Source organism: Pinus tabuliformis, chromosome 8, assembly GCF_031772625.1.
Source record: "Pinus tabuliformis cultivar Carrire ecotype Pingquan chromosome 8, CPIR1, whole genome shotgun sequence".
Lineage (NCBI taxonomy): Eukaryota > Viridiplantae > Streptophyta > Pinopsida > Pinales > Pinaceae > Pinus > Pinus tabuliformis.
In genome coordinates, this window is record NC_142294.1 from 387808601 (window position 1) to 387827601 (window position 19001).

At 35.0% G+C, this 19001-nt stretch overlaps 1 protein-coding gene and 1 pseudogene across 5 annotated transcripts in view; both read right to left on the minus strand.

The window, feature by feature from the left end:
• Positions 1-6588: 6588 nt before the first annotated feature.
• On the minus strand, positions 6589-7801 carry LOC149235717 (uncharacterized; annotated as a pseudogene). Its single transcript, XR_016268315.1, has 2 exons — positions 6795-7801; positions 6589-6627 (listed from the first exon to the last, which is right to left on the minus strand). The product of XR_016268315.1 is annotated as an uncharacterized LOC149235717 (transcript).
• Positions 7802-9352: 1551 nt separating this feature from the next.
• LOC149235718 (ribose-phosphate pyrophosphokinase 1-like) overlaps positions 9353-19001 on the minus strand; it is a 407512-nt gene continuing 397863 nt past the window's right edge. Inside the window, exon 9 of one of the 4 annotated variants that reach the window (XM_089372178.1) lies at positions 9353-9530. In XM_089372178.1, the coding sequence (XP_089228304.1) occupies positions 9456-9530 (75 nt within the window). In that variant the 3' untranslated portion in view covers positions 9353-9455. Of the gene's footprint in view, positions 9672-10169; positions 10402-19001 lie in introns of those variants that run through there. The other 3 variants (XM_089372182.1, XM_089372179.1, XM_089372181.1) reach the window with 3 other exon arrangements.

Sequence of the window (19001 nt, forward strand, 5' to 3'; positions counted from 1 at the left end):
ATATTATAAATAATTAAAAAATAAAAACAAACAATTATATATATATATATATATATATATATATATATATATATATATATATATATATATATTGGATTTATAAAGTATGGAGAGGATTCAAATTTCTTAAGGTGTAAGTTTTTTAGTATATGAAATGAAATTAAACTAGCCCACTTTATAAATTAAAGGAGTTGTCTTTAGTGCTACTTTTTGGACTTTCCAGTGCCAGAATCCGACTGAAAAATTTGAGGTGAAATCTTGACTGGTGTTATTTGAACTGCTTTTTTGACTATATATATGGCTTCAACACCGTGAAAAACTCCTAGGGCACTACGATTGTGTAGGGGTTACCCATCAAGCTTGTGATTTCAATAAATTCTTGTCGTCTTTTAGAGAAATTAGATTGGAAAAACCCATCGGAAAAGCTTCCAAAAAGTCTCACTAAAGACAACTCATAAATTAAATGGTTGGTAAATACCCATAGACATCAATCCATCACAAACATCACATTACTTATTTCATAATACATTTCACGTTGTTCAATTGATGTTATCTGCAAATGTACATTGAGTCAAATGTACATTGACTCATTACTATTATTCAAGGAAAACCATGCCACCTGGAATTCCTTGCTGGTGGTTCGTTGGGTCGTTAACCTGCTTCCTTACGTCCTAAGAAGACAAGCTCTTAGCCAAGAAGAATTAGTTTTTGGGCATATTCTAAGCCCAATACATCTCACATTGCTAATATTAAAAAACCATAAAAATTAAATAAATTATGACTTTATTTTAAATTATTATTATTATTATTATAAAAATAATTAATATATATAAGTTAATCATATAGACATTTAAAAAAATATGTAACAAAAATTTTAGCCATAGAGATTTACTTTCACTTTACCATGGAGATTCTTAAACTATAATTCATCTTTTAAAAACATTCTAGAATATTTTGGGTAGGTTAAATCTTACTATCCACTTAATAATAACCGATAATTAAATTAAAATTTTGAAAGCTCTTTTCCAAAACAAACATGCTTGTAAGTTTTTCGATTCAAACTTCTTCAAAATGAACTTCAATAAAATAATTTTGAAGTAATATGGTTCGTAACGACCCTCTTTTTGCTAGGTAGAATGAGAGATAAGAAATATAATATGAGAGACAACCCTCTTCTTATTAGATTTCTTTTTATCAATTGGTATCAGAGCTTAAGGTGAGATATTGTCTCTATGTGTGCTGATTAGAGAATAACCAACGAATTCATCGAAGTAATTTAGCATGCAATTGTTGGATTGACGCCATTAAAGATTATGAGAGATTAGTGTTACAACAATTTTACTAAAGTTAAACTCGTAAAATGATCCCCATATATATCAAGATTAATATGTAGTGGTTGCCTAAAATTATTAATGGTATTTTGAATGGTTGTTTTCTACATCTCCCTTAATGGGAGGGAAACAATTTTTTCTTTCAATATAACAAGGTAGGCATCTCCTCTCCCTCACGCTCATGAAATCCCATCTACCACATAGAGAAGGAGAGGGAGTAGAGCTACCAAACTATTTTAGAGAAGGAGAGAAGCTAGCAACAAAATTGTTAAGAAATTATAAGATCCTAAAGGTATGGATTTAATTTTACCTTGTTAGATTTGATTGTAACAAACCTTTGATACATGAGTTTATTGGGGTTAAAATATTTAACATTGTGGTAACAGAGCCTCAAAGGTTTTGTTACAGTCAAATCTAGTAAATATTTTATTTTCCAGTGCTCAATTAGAAGATTAGAAATATAATTTTATTTGGATAACTTTCCATAATTGTTTTTTTCTATGATATTTCACAAAAGGTCATGTTACAATCAAAACCACTAAATCTTTTATTTTTGGTATTCAATTAGAAGATCAAAAATATGATTTCCATGAAATTTTATTTTCAAGATCAATATTCAAACACAAATATTAAACCAATTTATAGATGTCTAGGTTATAAGAAAACATGTAAATCTTTTATTTTCGGTAAAAAATGTGCAATGTTTAATCACTAAACCTTAATATATGTATACACACACGATCAAATCAAATCTGGTAACTCTTATTTTCCGTATTTTTTTCTTTTTCCTTTTTGTGATTCACCAATTTTCAAGATAAAATAACGAAGCATAAATATTAAACATGTATAATATGTCTAGGCTACAAGAAAAGACGGGAAAAGATGTGGAATATATGTATATGCATGCATATATTTGTGCTTGAAGTTTTTGTTTATAAATTTATTAAAAATATTATCCTATCGCATGTACAACATTGTGTGTATGCATATGTTTAAGGATAGTTTGTAGAACTTGTGAACCTAGCATAGTGGGTTAACTAAAGTTTAGGTCTTTCCTATAGGGGTTTAGGAATACTAGTAAAGTGGTTGTTTGGGGAATTGTGATTGAAGTAGAATCGTTGTCTGCCCAAAGGTGACTCACCTATGGAGGTTGCAATTTTCCTAAATTTTGGGACTTGAGCCTCATTTAAGATCACACAATAACACTCGTATGCATGAAATTACTATTTCTACCCAAAGGTGATTTAAGAAATATTATGTAGAGTGGGTGAGTAGAATAGTCATGAATGTGAAGGGGAGAGAAGGATAACCCTTTTGCCCAAAGGTATTGGAAGTGTCTAGATCAAATCAAAACATGAATAGCTAGGTCTATGCACATTTTTTAACGCGGTCTTGGGGGGAATATAACATGTCATAGTCTCTGCACAAATGTGAGATTAGATGCTACACCTTGTTTGTTCCCACAGAGTTGAAAGTTTTGCACATAGTAAGACATTATAGAAAATTTGGCCATAACTCCTAGCATGAATTAAAAATAATACAATTTTGAATCCCTAATTAATGACTCATAATCGCATTTGCTTCTTGTTAATACTGATATGGATGGGTCTATGATTCAGAAACATCTATAAGGGGTTGAACCATAGATTGGATCTAACTATACTTCTTGGAAAATGAACATAGATATCATACTTGGTTGTATGGATTATGATTTTGTCCTTTTGGAGGACAAGCCTATCACTTCGACCGTGAATTCTTTAGAGGCTATGAAGGCCCACTTTTCAAAGTGGGAGAAGGCCAACATGATGGCCATGATGATAATTTGGGCTTCTATTAGTGAGGCACTTCATGGTGACATACCAACCACAAATTCAACAAAAGAATCACTGACGGTCATCATGAAGCAGTTTTTCAACACCCATATGTCCCTTTTGTATGGATATTTGTCTCAGTTAATAAATCTAAAATATGATGGAAATGGCAACATGAGAGAGAATTTATTGAAAATGGTTACGTTATCAAGGAATCATTTTTGAGGATGACTTGCTAGTACATATGGCGGTCCTCTCATTGCCAAAGTCCTTCGACACCTTCAAGGTTAATTACAATGCTTAGGAAACCAAATGGGAAATATTAATTAGCTTATCACGTTATGTGTCACTGAGCAGGAGTTCCTTAAGGGTTCTAAAGTTGAATCAACACATTTGGTAGTTAGTTCGGCCAACAAAAAGAACTTCAAGAAGAAAAGTTTTAAGAGGAATGATAACAATAAGAAGAGAATTTTTTTTGAACTAGCCAAAAGAGGAAGTGAATCAAGTTTGAAGATTTTGAGTGTTAGTTTTGCAAGGAAAAAGGGAATTTGAAGAAGGATTGTTATAAGCACAAGGAATGGATGAAGAAAAATAAAGGAGGTGTTCAACAATAGGAGAATACTTGGACCTAAGGAAAATATTTTTCTTGGAAATGTTAAGGCAATGCAAGTTGAAATCGTTGGGACATGCCATCTTGTTTTAGATTCTAGATTCAATTTGGTTTTGGACAACACGTGTAGTGCCCACTCTAGTTTTCTGACCCTAATATGACCTTATCTTAGATACTTTAATCTAAGAGGACCTCAGGTTGAGGATCCGGGCACATGACACTATTATTAGTGATTGAGATATTCATGGTTGTGATGTTTATGAATGCTTTCCATTGATATTATGATAGCATGAATGGTTATGTATCTTATCTATCGATATTCTGATGATTGCAACATTAAATAGTTAAGATTGGTCTCTATTGAATTTATGATAATGAGGGTAGTAAAGAATATGTATGCTCTCTACTAAAACCATGATGATGATAAATTTGATGAATAGGTATATTTCTATTGATGTTACGATGTTGATAGCTTAATGAACATGTATGTTTCCATTGATGTTTAATGATGATAGCCATGATGGGTGTGTCCCCTATGTTGACTACTTTCTTTAGTTCAGGCTTACAATGGACAATGATGTGAATGACTAGGAATTATTAATGATGTTATTATGACAATGACTAACATTGAAAAAAACTTTGTTACTAATGATTATTGAGTATGGCAGGAAACCATCAGAGGCACTCGCATATGACGAGTTGATGACACCTAGTTTGATGAAAATTCATATTATTTTATCTTTGAAAGTCTAAGTTGATCTTGGAATCTACCATATATGTTTAACTATATTCTGATGATATGTTAATGGTTGCAGGCACCGATTAGTTTCTTGACCGAATGACTCACATATGGGTGATGGGGTTGTACAAGTGGATGGAACTACATGGGAGGGGTGGGACAGTGTCCCTGATCTCACCCACTAGCACTCCTACCGTGACTTGGGCTGGAAGGGTTGAAACACCTTCGCCTTGAAGATCACGATGCCATGAGGGCAGGTCCCAAAGTTGGGTCGCTCATGAGGATTTTACCGGGGGCCGCGCATCAAGGCGGATTCCTTGATCCCCGACACCATTAGTCTCACTATAGCAGGCAACATAAGAGATGATAGTGATCTATGACGTTGCACTATATTTTCCCCTCGTAGTCACTGGATGCTTGAAGGGCAAGTGGTGTGGCACCCTTGGAACTTCAGGGGAATTTCTTGAAGGGCATGACCAACTTGGCACCCTTGGCATCACAAATAAAATGTTAGGCGTGGCACCCTTGGAACTTCAAGGGAATTTCTTGAAGGGCACGACCAACTTTGCACCCTTTGCATCACAAATAAATTGTTAGGCGTGACACCCTTGGAACTTCAAGGGAAGTTCTTGAAGGGCACGACCAAACTTGGCACCCTTGGAATCATTAAAAATAAATTAATTGATAAACATAATCAAGAAATGAAAACTAGGTAAGGGTAAATGATGTTAGAAACCGAGGTAATTAAATCAAACATAGAACTTGGGTTAAGAGGATCTTAGGTAGAAATAAAATAAATTACCTTAAAAACTCTACCCTTCCCTTGTTGGAAAATATCAGGTAGATTATGTAGTTTAATTAAGGAAAAAGGGGAAAGAGGGACATATTTGTAAGGATAAAGATTAATCCTAAACTAATTAAACCTAATTAAGAGAAGAGGAAGGTGAATTAAAATAAGAATAATAAATTAAATTTAGAGAAATGTAGAGAACCTCCATGTGGCAAAAACCAACATAAGAATATCCATCTAAGAGATAACCTGAGTTAAATTAGGGAGTAGATTGGGGATAAAATCTTGACTCATTAATTGACTTCAAGTAATGAACACAATTTAAGGAATAAAAGGGGGGGAATAAAGAGACAACTAGGAGAAGAAATATGAATCTTGTGAGGTGAGGAAAATATTAGTTTAAATAAAAAGTTAAGTAAATAATTTTGGGTGACCCTTGATGAGAGAGTGACACATGGGTAGGTGAATAATCAAGCTATTAAATATATATATATATATATATATATATATATATATATATATGCATGACATGCCAAGTGTCATCTATGAGGATTCTTATAAAAGAAGGGGCAAGCCATGGGAGAGGGGACTTTTGGGGAACCCTATTGTTGGATGGATGAGATGATGTCAGAGCAGTGATTACGAAGCTATAGTGAGTTTGGTGAGGTAGAGGATTTTAGAGAGGGGACTTTGGAGCCAAGGTGTGCTCTCCTCTACCAGCTAGTGCTTTCCTCCATTGTACAACCCCATTGTAGCTCGGGGGTCCGCAGGGAAGAAGAGTACCCAAGGAGTAGGCTAGGAGGTTAACCGGTGGGTCTTCGCATTCGGATCAAGTGCATCATCATTCACTCGCGGTGGTGACCAGCTACAAGAGAATACCAACAACAGCAGAGTAAGTGGAGTCTCGCCTTCTGGTGAACGGTACATATGTATTTCATTACTATTGATCTTAGTTAAAAGTATGAAAATGTTATGATATGTTTCCTGAAATGAGTGGCAGGAATGTGTGTGCTAAATAAATTTGAATTTCAATGCGTTTCTTTTCTGGTTGTATTTGCTGTTTAAAAAAAAAATGTATATAGTCTCAATGTGGTCCTTACATTTGGTATCAGAGCACAAGTTGAACCCTTGAGGCCTATGGGCCCATGCATGCATAACTAGTTTTGTTTGCTATGTGGGGATTTCTCTAAAATCAAATTACTCAAGTTTAAAAAAAAAAAAAAATTGGCATGTTCACAAGACATTCTCGTAAAAAAGTACCCTTCCTAATGTATCCTCAACATTTGTTGCAATAATGTTTAACTCCATCGAGTCCACGGTCCAGGTTAGTTTTCAACATTGCCAATCTGAAATTGCAATAGGGTGGGAATTAAAATGGAAGGCATGGGTGAACATTGACGTCAGAGATTCAACTGCTATATATAGACCTAACCTCAAACAGTAACATATAATTGATTTCAGTGTAGGAATTTCTCATTCTGGCTGCCATGACCTAGCTCACAAAAAGCCTCACCTGAGATTTGACAAATAGATCTTCACTTGGTTTGCAGACTGTGCAAGCTGAAATTCCCAGTGAATTTACGAAAATAATTCATGAACAAGATCCACTACTTCCCGCATGGAGGCATCATTCAGTAAGACAATGTCGAAAGCCTGCTTGTAAGTTTCCATCCATTCCTCAACGTTGTCATTCAAAAATGCAATTGAGATACGATTCTCAAATTCCAAGCCATCAGACATGCCAAGATCTCCAATGTGATCCCCGAGTAGCAGGACATTTGTTCTATTCCTCACACCAGAAGCACCACTGTCATCAGGCACATCACTGCTGCCCAAGTTTTCATGAATGGGGGCAGCCATTTCAAGGGCATGTTCATTCTTATTTAAGACGTGAATTGTCTTGCCTCTAAACCCAGTGAGATTTCCATTGTCATCGAAGACCATACGATTTGAAACCACCTCTATATTCTTGAAATTTCTTTTAAGTTTCTGCCGCATAACCTCTTCAATAATGTCTCAAGAATCTCAAACAACTGGATCACATAATCTCGAAAATCAATTACAGAATTTGCAACTGAGTTCCTGATGGCTGCATAGGTCAGACCACCCTCAATAAGAAGTGCATGAGTCTTCTCCCACCACTCTTCCATGAGCTTTGTCTTCTCATCAACCCAGTACTTTGTAAGTGTCATGTCAAAGTCTGCAATTACCTGTAGTTTAGAAGGACCAGCAGCTTTAATGGCGATCTTTTTCTTCTCTAACTCCGCCGGATTAGAGATGATAGCTTCCCTACATTTAGCAGACTCCACTCTGTACTGCTCCATTTGAGAGTGCGTGCAATGGCAGAAGCTAATCTTCCCCTTGAAGCCCTTAAGCCTGTAATAAGTAGCAGACGTGCTTCCTCCCAAGGTGTTCCAGCTACAGCCTTCCCAGAGCAATTTCCCTGCCCTCATTGAAAATAAATGAAAAGAATCTGAAATAATGATACTAATAATAATTATTTAGTACGAGGAATTGAACTGGTCTGGTTGTCAAAAGCACCCGAGAACTTCGTTTTGCCCTGTATTTTTACTCATTCCAACGAATATTTACTGAGAAAGGACTTCACGGTTTTGCCTTGTACGCACAGCAAAAGGAAACAAACTCATATGCTCAGCCCAAAATAAAATACGCCCCATTTTAGGGTATGCTGTCCAGAACTCGTTTTATCAAGAGTTGATGATGTTGCTCGTGGACAGAGAGAAAACGTATTTCTTCTAGTTTACAAACTCAGCTGCCGGCATCTCAATAATGAACCAGTCCATTTCTACACAACTCGAACTCCACAATTCAATTGATAAGCATATCCTGAACAGAACTCGGCCAAAAAGAATAAGAGAACTAGTCCTCTTCCATCCGCGATTGTGAGATTCCTTCTTGTGAAATGGCTCCAAGAAGTACTGATTTTTGCATCTTTTTCAGTTAAGCATTTAATCAAACAGTTTGAGAACAATGTGCTATGGATGTACTTCATTTAATTTGACTCCAGGTGAGATCAACACATTTACAAAATTGGCGGTGGTTAATCCATTGACAAAGCAACATCGACCAGGTGACTTAGGCATGAATTACTCTGAGTTGTAGTATATATTGATATCAGCAAAGACTACACTTTTTTATTTTGGTTGAGAAAAATGCGGATTAATTCAATATAGCCAGCTGTTGCTTCACAAGTTGAAATCTAATCCAAATCGGGAACAGGCAGTTAGATCTCCAGAGAATTAAATTTAAATTCGACAGAATTTAATCACATTTGGAATAAAATTTATCAGTCAATCACTTCTGTTACAACAGGCACAAGGCAAAACTTGAGGGAATTTTCAAAATTTGACAAACCAAGGACTTGCCTTTAGCTTGTAAACACAACTGGAGTACTAATTCAATGGCGGAGAGAAGAGCTGCTGGTTAAGCTAAATGAAATTCCATAAGTGGGGTGATAGAGTAGTACATTTTGATGCATCTTTCAAAAAAAATTAGCACATTAAACAGTTTGAAAGTTTCGGTCCGTTGCGAGGGTAGTGTCTCAGTCTTTGTAATTTTTAAATTTTTTTTTCCGGAAAGAGAAGTCTCCATCTGCCCTCTTAGTCTTTCAGTCCAAGGAAGCTGGTACCCCTTGGATTTTTCCCTTTTCAGTTGTCCGTGTTTTAAGCATTCAGAGTGGGGAAGCTGGTACTTCGTCAGCGTCAAGCATCCTGTGGATTTTCCCCTCTTCGTGCCTCAACAGGTCGAACCAAATTGAACCATCCCTCGTGCTTTTAGGTTTTAGATACATTTTCTTTTTTCAAAAATCCAGTCTTCTTCGTGCACTCACTATCGTTGGAGAACCTTTTTAACATGAAAATCTGATATACACAATTTGCATTGACAAAGCATGCTTCACATTATTGAATGATAACAAATTTTAAAAAGAAAACAGAGGCTAAAACAACGGACCTTTACAGAAACACAAATATTTTATGTAATATATAAATGCCGATAACATAGTGATTGACCCATGCGCTGGTGGTGTTTCTGCTCACACCACTGCGCCAGCTTTAAAAAATAACAAAATTCCCCGTCGAATTAAAACAAAAAGAGACCTGTGTACACTGTATATATTTTATTTTTTCTTCATGGAAAAGGGAAGGGTTATGATTTATGGCACGCCTTCCCGTGGCCATACACGAATAGGGCCGTCTCTTCCGTGTATACATGAGTTTCCTTCAACAACCTGAAAAGCATCATCGACAGGCCTGTCAGCAATCACGGTGTAATTGTCATTTGGACTGGATTATAGCGCCTCCGCATTTATATTTTAAATTATGGCTTTCATTTTATTCTTTCATGTTATGCATTCAACACCTTCATGGACCTGCATGTGACATGTCAATGGGGCTGATTAGAATGACACGATATCCCACATTCCAGAGCTGCACGTAATTCAATTTGTACATGTAGTGAGTGGCCTTACTCACCATGATTGCCTATCATTCAGAAATATTTGACATGATTGTTTTCATTATCTGTTTTATTGTTTATGTTAATACACTATTCATGGAGATACACCACAGGCCCAATGTCACAAGCCCCGTGATGTACACGAGGAATAAGGACAGAAAGGAATATGATGAAATATAGGCAACCAAGTTTTGTTATACAATATATGTCAAATATTCCTCACAAAATTATGATTATATTTGTTCGAAAAGAAATAGACTGCCATGAAAAAAAAAAAAAATTGGTTCAATTTTGCCTTGAAGTTAGAATGATATTAACTGCGAAAAATGGAGTATAAAACGTCAATAAATTGTATAATGAAACAAATATTTTTACTTAGACAAAGCACATAACATTACATGAAAAAAAAAAAACTAGACGACATCCATGCATGCATCTGAAATTTTATGAACTGTTGAAAGTCCACCAAATCCGTAATGTGACTAGTTACTGAAACACACCAGATTCTCTAATAAAACAGATTTACAGCCATGCATCATGAGTATAATCTGAGACAATGCCCTCACTGTTTAGAAACATACTAGATTCTGTGTTCCAACCTTGTTCCATCTTTAGAAAGTCCATCAACAATCCTATTCCTGTCCCTGTGGACATGTGAGAAAATTGATAGAAGAGAATGAATAATATTATACAGTTATGTAATGTGAAATTACTCATTGTTATTTTCTTCCACAATCATTGAATAACTAGTAGGGAATCTCCAAGGATTTGAATGTTTCATGCATTAGCGTCAGCCTCATGAGTCAGTCTCAGGACCAATATGAAAACCATTAATTCACAATAATTAATTGTTTCTTGGCCAATGCATATTTTAAATTAATTTTTGAAGCTATGCCCAAATATTTTAAAATACCAATGTTAATATATCTAGACTAATTCTTTGTGATGTTATGATTTGTGACGTTATGCTTTATGACATTAGGAACAAAACTCGTTTTATATAAAAGTTGAGATTTGCATTTCTTTGTGACATTATGCTTTATGACATTGGGAACAAAATTCATTTTTATATGAAATTTGAGATTTCCATGTTTAGATTTATGCAACATGAATTACAATAAACTTAAACATGGGTTTCAAAACAACTTAGAATATTAGTAGGGTGTTTTTTTTTAAAGGTAAGCATTTTAATCAATATTGAGGGAAGATATAAAAGTATTCTAGAGAATAAAATCGTGGTTCATAAAATTGCTCTTATAATGAAAATTATGAAGTTATAAAAATAGTTTTGGTATTTTTATAAAAATATATATAGTATAGCACTGGTCCATACAATTTTCACCTCAAACATACTCATTTTATGCTAGACACTACTATAATTTGAAAACTATTCCAAGAGTGAGAAGCTTTCTAGATAAACATTACAAATTTAATTCTATAAAAGTACTTGATTTTTGCAAAATCATTTATTAAAAGACAATAAAAATTTGGACCAAATCTATGAAAACACTAAATATCATTGGCAAGTACCAATGGGACCCTTTCAATGAATTTAACCAATTAAGAAAGAAGCTTTATTTATGAATTAATGGATTATGGAATTTATTTTACAATTTCTAATACACATATTGAATTACTAAAATTAAAGAATTGGAGGCTTTGCTTAGGGTGGTATTGAAACATACGGTTGAGAAGCACTCATCCTTAAAATGAACTGGTCAATGCATATGTTTTCTTAATATATTTATAACAATTTAATGATTAACAATCACCAAAAATTAAAAACAATAAAATAAAACATAAAAATAAGTTTGACTAATGAAACTAGTTCCATATCATTTCAATAAGTTGTCTTTTCATCGTATAATATCAAAAACTTAATCTTGACTTCGTCATACACAAATTTTCTTGGTCTAGGCTTTATGAGTGGTTGGATGTGAAGCATTTTAATGCTCTAACAATAATCCAGCCAATACTTTAAAAATTAATAACAAGTTAAAAGTGCCACATTATAAATTGACATATGGAAATTATGTTTTATGTAGTAATATCTTGGTTAAATTTAATATTTACATCAATTGTATAGATTTTTTTTATATATTGGTATGTATTAAAGAGAAGTCAATAATTAAATATTGATTGCAAAAGGATGTTTTTTTTTATGGGTACATGAAAAATTAGGAGTGTGTTTTAAAATATTATTAAATTAATTTGTTTTGAAATTGTTAATTTGAATTAAATTATAAATACAGTGATTGATATAAAAATATATTATAATTGGGAAATCATATTTTCAATAGGTTGCTATGATCATTTGATAATTTATGCATGAGTAAGTGAAGTGGAGTGGTCACTGGTCACAAGTTGTGATCACTTAAAAGTATCCTTGGGTTTTCTTTGAAAAAGGTTGGGATATTTCTTTGGAGATAAACTTGAGTGATAGCAAGGATTTTACTATCTCTTTCTTGATAGGTGAGGTGTGGTAGGTGTTATAACCAATTTGATTCCTCTTGATAGTTTTTATGTAGCTAAAACAAAATTTTCCCACATTTGCAAATAGAAGACAACTTCCTCGGATTGGGAAGTATGTTTTTGTTTGATTGGCATAACTTCCTTATTTAGAGTATTCTTCTTTATGCCCAATTCAATGCTCAATATATTATTGACTGCATGTTTAGATTCTTCCATTGTTAGGTCACGTGCCACATCATCTCTAACTAGTTGAGACACTAACATCATTACCTACTAGGATATTACCTATAAGTAAGTAAAGTGGTGATGTTTCAAAGAGTTTCTTGGTTGGATGAACTCCTAGGAACTGTTTTTGGAACACTACATCTTGACGCACAATCACTTGCTTTGTAATTTATCTAATTATTTATTTATTTACAATTGCTAATAAGAATATTTTAATTTTTAGCACTTTTGACATCAAAGTCCTTCATCTTTTACTAGCTTGTGAGCTTAAGTTCACCATTTGAATTTCTTATTCTTACTTGTCCACCTCTTTCGACATTTTTCTGCCTATGGCCTAAATACAATGCTACAATTAAGGAATATACTGACAAGGGTCCAAAATGACACTTATTGAGATATTGGGGAAAATATTGCAGAATTATCAGAAAGGATAACTTAGAACTTAAAACTTTTTGAAAAATACCAAACGTATGGATAATTTATACGATCTTTTCTTCTACGACAATGTTATTACAACATCTATGACAGTGAACTCTACCATATGCAATGAGGATCGTACAAATGACTTTGTGTACCCGACATTGTCACTTATAGCGTCATGTAGACGTAGTTTGAAATGAACGACTATAATTGGAAGCTACAGGAGTACAGTGAGTGGACGACTTTACTTGGTTGAAAGCATAATATATTAATTGTACCATGAGATGAATTTTGATTGTGATTATCCTACCCTTGTCTTGTTATTGCTTAGTTAAAATAAATAAATAAAAATAAATAAATAAATAAAAAATAAAAATAAAAAATAAAAAATTTGGGCTGCAATGTTCCAGAGATATAGTCCTTTAGCTATAACGGAATTCTTGGTATAGATACCTTGGGAAAATTATAGCTTGCCCACCAGAAGGTTAGCAAGAGTTTCAGGAAGGGTTCTTAGGATATGTGTCGTCGTTTTTCCTTTATGTTCTAAGGACTTCGGGACGAAGTCCATTGTTAAGAGGGGGTGTATGTAGTGCCCACTCTAGTTTTCTGACCCTAATATGACCTTATCTTAGATACTTTATTCTAGGAGGACCTCAGGTTGAGGATCCGAGCACATGACACTATTATTAGCGATTGAGATATTCATGGTTGTGATGTTTATGAATGCTTTCCATTGATATTATGATAGCATGAATGGTTATGTATCTTATCTATCGGTATTCTGATGATTGCAACATTAAATAGTTAAGATTGGTCTCTATTGAATTTATGATAATGAGGGTAGTAAAGAATATGTATGCTCTCTACTAAAAGCATGATGATGATAAATTTGATGAATAGGTATATTTCTATTGATGTTACGATGTTGATAGCTTAATGAACATGTATGTTTCCATTGATGTTTAATGATGATAGCCATGATGGGTGTGTCCCCTATGTTGACTACTTTCTTTAGTTCAGGCTTACAATGGACAATGATGTGAATGACTAGGAATTGTTAATGATGCTATTATGACAATGACTAACATTGAAAAAAACTGTTACTAATAATTATTGAGTATGGCAGGAAACCATCAGAGGCACTCGCATATGACGAGTTGATGACACCTGGTTTGATGAAAATTCATATTATTTTATCTTTGAAAGTCTAAGTTGATCTTGGAATCTGCCATATATGTTTAACTATATTCTGATGATATGTTAATGGTTGCAGGCATAGATTAGTTGCTTGACCGAATGACTCACATATGGGTGATGGGGTTGTACAAGTGGATGGAACTACATGGGAGGGGTGGGACAGTGTCCCTGATCTCACCCACTAGCACTCCCACCGTGACTTGGGCTGGAAGGGTTGAAACACCTTCGCCTTGAAGATCACGATGCCATGAGGGCAGGTCCCAAAGTTGGGTCGCTCATGAGGATTTTACCGGGGGCCGCGCATCAAGGCGGATTCCTTGATCCCCGACACCATTAGTCTCACTATAGCAGGCAACATAAGAGATGATAGTGGTCTATGACGTTGCACTATACTTTCCCCTCGTAGTCACTGGATGCTTGAAGGGCAAGTGGTGTGGCACCCTTGGAACTTCAGGGGAATTTCTTGAAGGACACGACCAACTTGGCACCCTTGGCATCACAAATAAAATGTTAGGCGTGGCACCCTTGAAACTTCAAGGGAATTTCTTGAAGGGCACGACCAACTTTGCACCCTTTGCATCACAAATAAATTGTTAGGCGTGGCACCCTTGGAACTTCAAGGGAAGTTCTTGAAGGGCACGACCAAACTTGGCACCCTTGGAATCATTAAAAATAAATTAATTGATAAACATAATCAAGAAATGAAAACTAGGTAAGGGTAAATGATGTTAGAAACCGAGGTAATTAAATCAAACATAGAACTTGGGTTAAGAGGATCTTAGGTAGAAATAAAATAGATTACCTTAAAAACTCTACCCTTCCCTTGTTGGAAAATATTAGGTAGATTATGTAGTTTAATTAAGGAAAAAGGGGAAAGAGGGACATAATTGTAAGGATAAAGATTAATCCTAAACTAATTAAACCTAATTAAGAGAAGAGGAAGGTGAATTAAAATAAGAATAATAAATTAAATTTAGAGAAATGTAGAGAACCTCCATGTGGCAAAAACCAACATAAGAATATCCATCTAAGAGATAACCTGAGTTAAATTAGGGAGTAGATTGGGGATAAAATCTTGACTCATTAATTGACTTCAAGTAATGAACACAATTTAAGGAATAAAAGGGGGGCGAATAAAGAGACAACTAGGAGAAGAAATATGAATCTTGTGAGGTGAGGAAAATATTAGTTTTAAATAAAAAGTTAAGTAAATAATTTTGGGTGACCCTTGATGAGAGAGTGACACATGGGTAGGTGAATAATCAAGCTATTAAATAAAAATATATATATATATATAATTATGCATGACATGCCAAGTGTCATCTATGAGGATTCTTATAAAAGAAGGGGCAAGCCATGGGAGAGGGGACTTTTGGGGAACCCTATTGTTGGATGGATGAGATGATGTCAGAGCAGTGATTACGAAGCTATAGTGAGTTTGGTGAGGTAGAGGATTTTAGAGAGGGGACTCTGGAGCCAAGGTGTGCTCTCCTCTACCAGCTAGTGCTTTCCTCCATTGTACAACCCCATTGCAGCTCGGGGGTCCGTGGGGAAGAAGAGTACCCAAGGAGTAGGCTGGGAGGTTAACCGGTGGGTCTTCGCATTCGGATCAAGTGCGTCATCATTCACTCGCGGAGGTGACCAGCTACAAGGGAATACCAGCAACAGCAGAGCAAGTGGAGTCTCGCCTTCTGGTGAACGGTACATATGTATTTCATTACTATTGATCTTAGTTAAAAGTATGAAAATGTTATGATATGTTTCCTGAAATGAGTGGCAGGAATGTGTGTGCTAAATAAATTTGAATTTCAATGCGTTTCTTTTCTGGTTGTATTTGCTGTTTAAAAATAAATAAATAAATAAAATGTATATAGTCTCAATGTGGTCCTTACAACACGTTTTATGTGTCGTCATTAAACAAAAAATCATTTATGTTCCTAGACTTGATGTTGTTGGTTATAGATTTACTTTTGGAGATGGAAAATTGGTTATTTCTTATCATGGTGATGTTGTTGCAAATGGATTATTGGTTGATGGTCTTTATCAGTTATCTCTTGATGGTCTATTTGCATCTTCCTTGTTAGCTTCATCTACTGATTCTACACTCTTTGGGTCTAAGCATCCAAACTTAGTGAAACATTCTTTGATGTTGTTACACAAGAGATTAGGTCATATCTCCAAGAAAAGGTTAGAGTCCTTGGTTAGACATGGTATCCTAGATCATTTGGATTTCTATGACTTTACTGTTTGTGTGGACTATATTAAAGGTAAGATGGTTAAGAAACAAAAGTTTGAGGCCTCCAAGGCTTTATACTTACTGAACTTAATCCACACAGAGATATGTGGGCCTTTTCCAATTCCTTCTCGTAGTGGTCCACAGTACTTTATCAGCTCTATCAATGATTTCTCTAGATCTGCATATGTTTATCTAATCCACCTTATATTAAAATCTATAGATGTGTTCAAATTCTACCAAGCTGAAGTCAAGATGGAATTGGATAAGAAAATTAAGGTTGTTTGACTTGATTGAGGATGGGAATATTTTGGTAGAATTGACAATGATGGTGCCACTCATGAACCTTTTGTGGAATACTAGAGAGAGAGGGGGATTGTTCCTCAATACACCACTCTAGGGACACCTGAGAAAAATGATTTTGTTGAGAGAAGAAATCACACTTATCAGGATACAATCTGAAGCATGATGAGCCATTCATATCTATAGGAAGATTTTTGGGGTGAATCCTCGAAGACCATTGCCTATATTTGGAATAGAGTTCCTTATAAGGATGCCCCTGAGACTCCTTTCAAGCTCTGGATTGGGAGAAAGCCATTCCGTGGTCATCTTCATGTTTGGGGTTGTCTTTCCAAGGCCAAATTATATAACCCATAACTTAAGAAACTTGATCCTAGGACCATAACTTGCCATTTTATTGGATATCCTGAGAGGTCAAAGGGATACAAGTTTTATTGTCCTTCAATACATATGGATATCATAGAAACCAGTCGTGCTAAGTTACTTGAAAATGATCAGGATAGTGGGAGATTGAAGCACAGAAAGGTTGTTTTCTATGAAGATCATAAAGATGTTTATGTTTTCTCTTTGCTTGTTTCCTTACCTCGCCCTATTACTACACCAGTTGATCCTATTAGAGCAGACAAAGAGGTTGTTACCCCTCAAGTGACAGTGGCTCCAACTATTGAACCTTTCCCTCTTAGAAGATCTACCAGAGAGTGGAGATCAATTATTCCTCAAGATTATGAAGTATATGTTCAAGAGGGTGAGATTGGAGATCTTGACATAGATGATCCCTCTACTTTTAGGGATGCCATGGAGAGCAGTGAGTCTCAATATTGGTTGGAGGCCATGAGAGAGGAATTGCAATCTATGGAGAAGAACCATGTTTGGGATCTTGCAACTCTTCCGTAAAATAAAAAGAATGTTAAATATAAATGTGGGATTATGAAGGAAAAATTAAAAGGTTCAAGGCTAGATTAGTGGCTAACAGTGTCAAGCAAAAACCGAGAGTTGACTTCTCTAAGACGTTTTCACTAGTATCTTCAAAGGATTCTATTAGAATCATTTTGCCCATTATAAAACATTGTGACTTGGAGATACATTAGATGGATGTAAAGAAAACTTTTCTAAATGGTGATCTATGGGAGGGAAACATAGAAATTTATTAATATAACAGTGTAGTCATCCTCTCTCCCTCACGGGTATGAAATCCCATCTACGTGCGCAGAGAAGGAGAGAGGGTAGAGGTGCCAAACTATTTTAGTGAAGGAAAGAAGGTAGCAACAAAATTGTTAAGCAATTAGAAGATATTAAAGATATGGATTTAATTTTACTTTGTCAAATTTGATTGAGAACAAACCTATGATATGAGGGCTTTATTGGGATTAAAATATTTAACATTAAAATTATTTAACAATTAGCCTGAATGAAATTTTTTAGATTATTCTAGCCATTGCGTGGGAAATAGTAAAAGATAACAAGTGTTGACAACATCAAACAAGAGAGATAAAAAAGTAGATGGAGAGGAAAAGGAATTGTTTTGTGTGTGTGTGTGTGTGTGTGTGTGTGTATTTGTTTAGAGCTTAGAAAAACCAATTCGATGAGCTGAAATTCGAGCAATTTCAACAAGCATTATGTTTTCAGAGTTGTGATTTTCAAACCCTAGCGGAGGGTTTGATCTGAACTTATGTAGGAATGAAACAAAATACATATATAAACGTAAACATAGAGATGCAACATAAATAAATCTTCATTTCATTAATATCAAAGAACTGAAAGATGCTTACATACAAAATGGAAATAAGATAGCTCGGGAGATGGTAGCTTATCTGTAGGAAAAGATGTGGCGGCTACATGCCTCTCAAATGTGTTACAATGAGGCTTGAAGGCTTATTTATTATTGAGAAACAATAAAAACTCCTAAACATCCAAAAACCCAACCCTAGGAGATGAAGCGCCAAAACTGTGGGTCTCGTTGAGGTAAATTGGTACATCAAATTCCTGGGTCGTAACTTTGGAATACGATCTCTGTTTGATGCTCACGATACCTTGTTAGAAATATCTATTTGAGGACTACAAATTTCGACTGCAAGCATTAGTTAAAGACCTATGTTTTTCGTTTTCCAAAAAAACGTTTTTTAGGGCCTCAAAATGGCTCTGAAAGTTTAGGACTTGAAAAACTGCCAAAGATAGTAAATTGTGCTACAATTATGGAAACTGAAAGAAATAATGGTACAATGGTGGGGCTTTAAGGGGAATAAGAGGGTGGCCACCAATATCCACCTTAGGAAGCAATGGTCCCCATTGCGTTTAGTGCCTCCATTATATGGGGAAACTTTCACTGAACTTGGTCCTTGGTAAGCCACTAGCCTTGGTGCAAGAGTTGGTCAACTTTTACAACCTAATACAATTGGA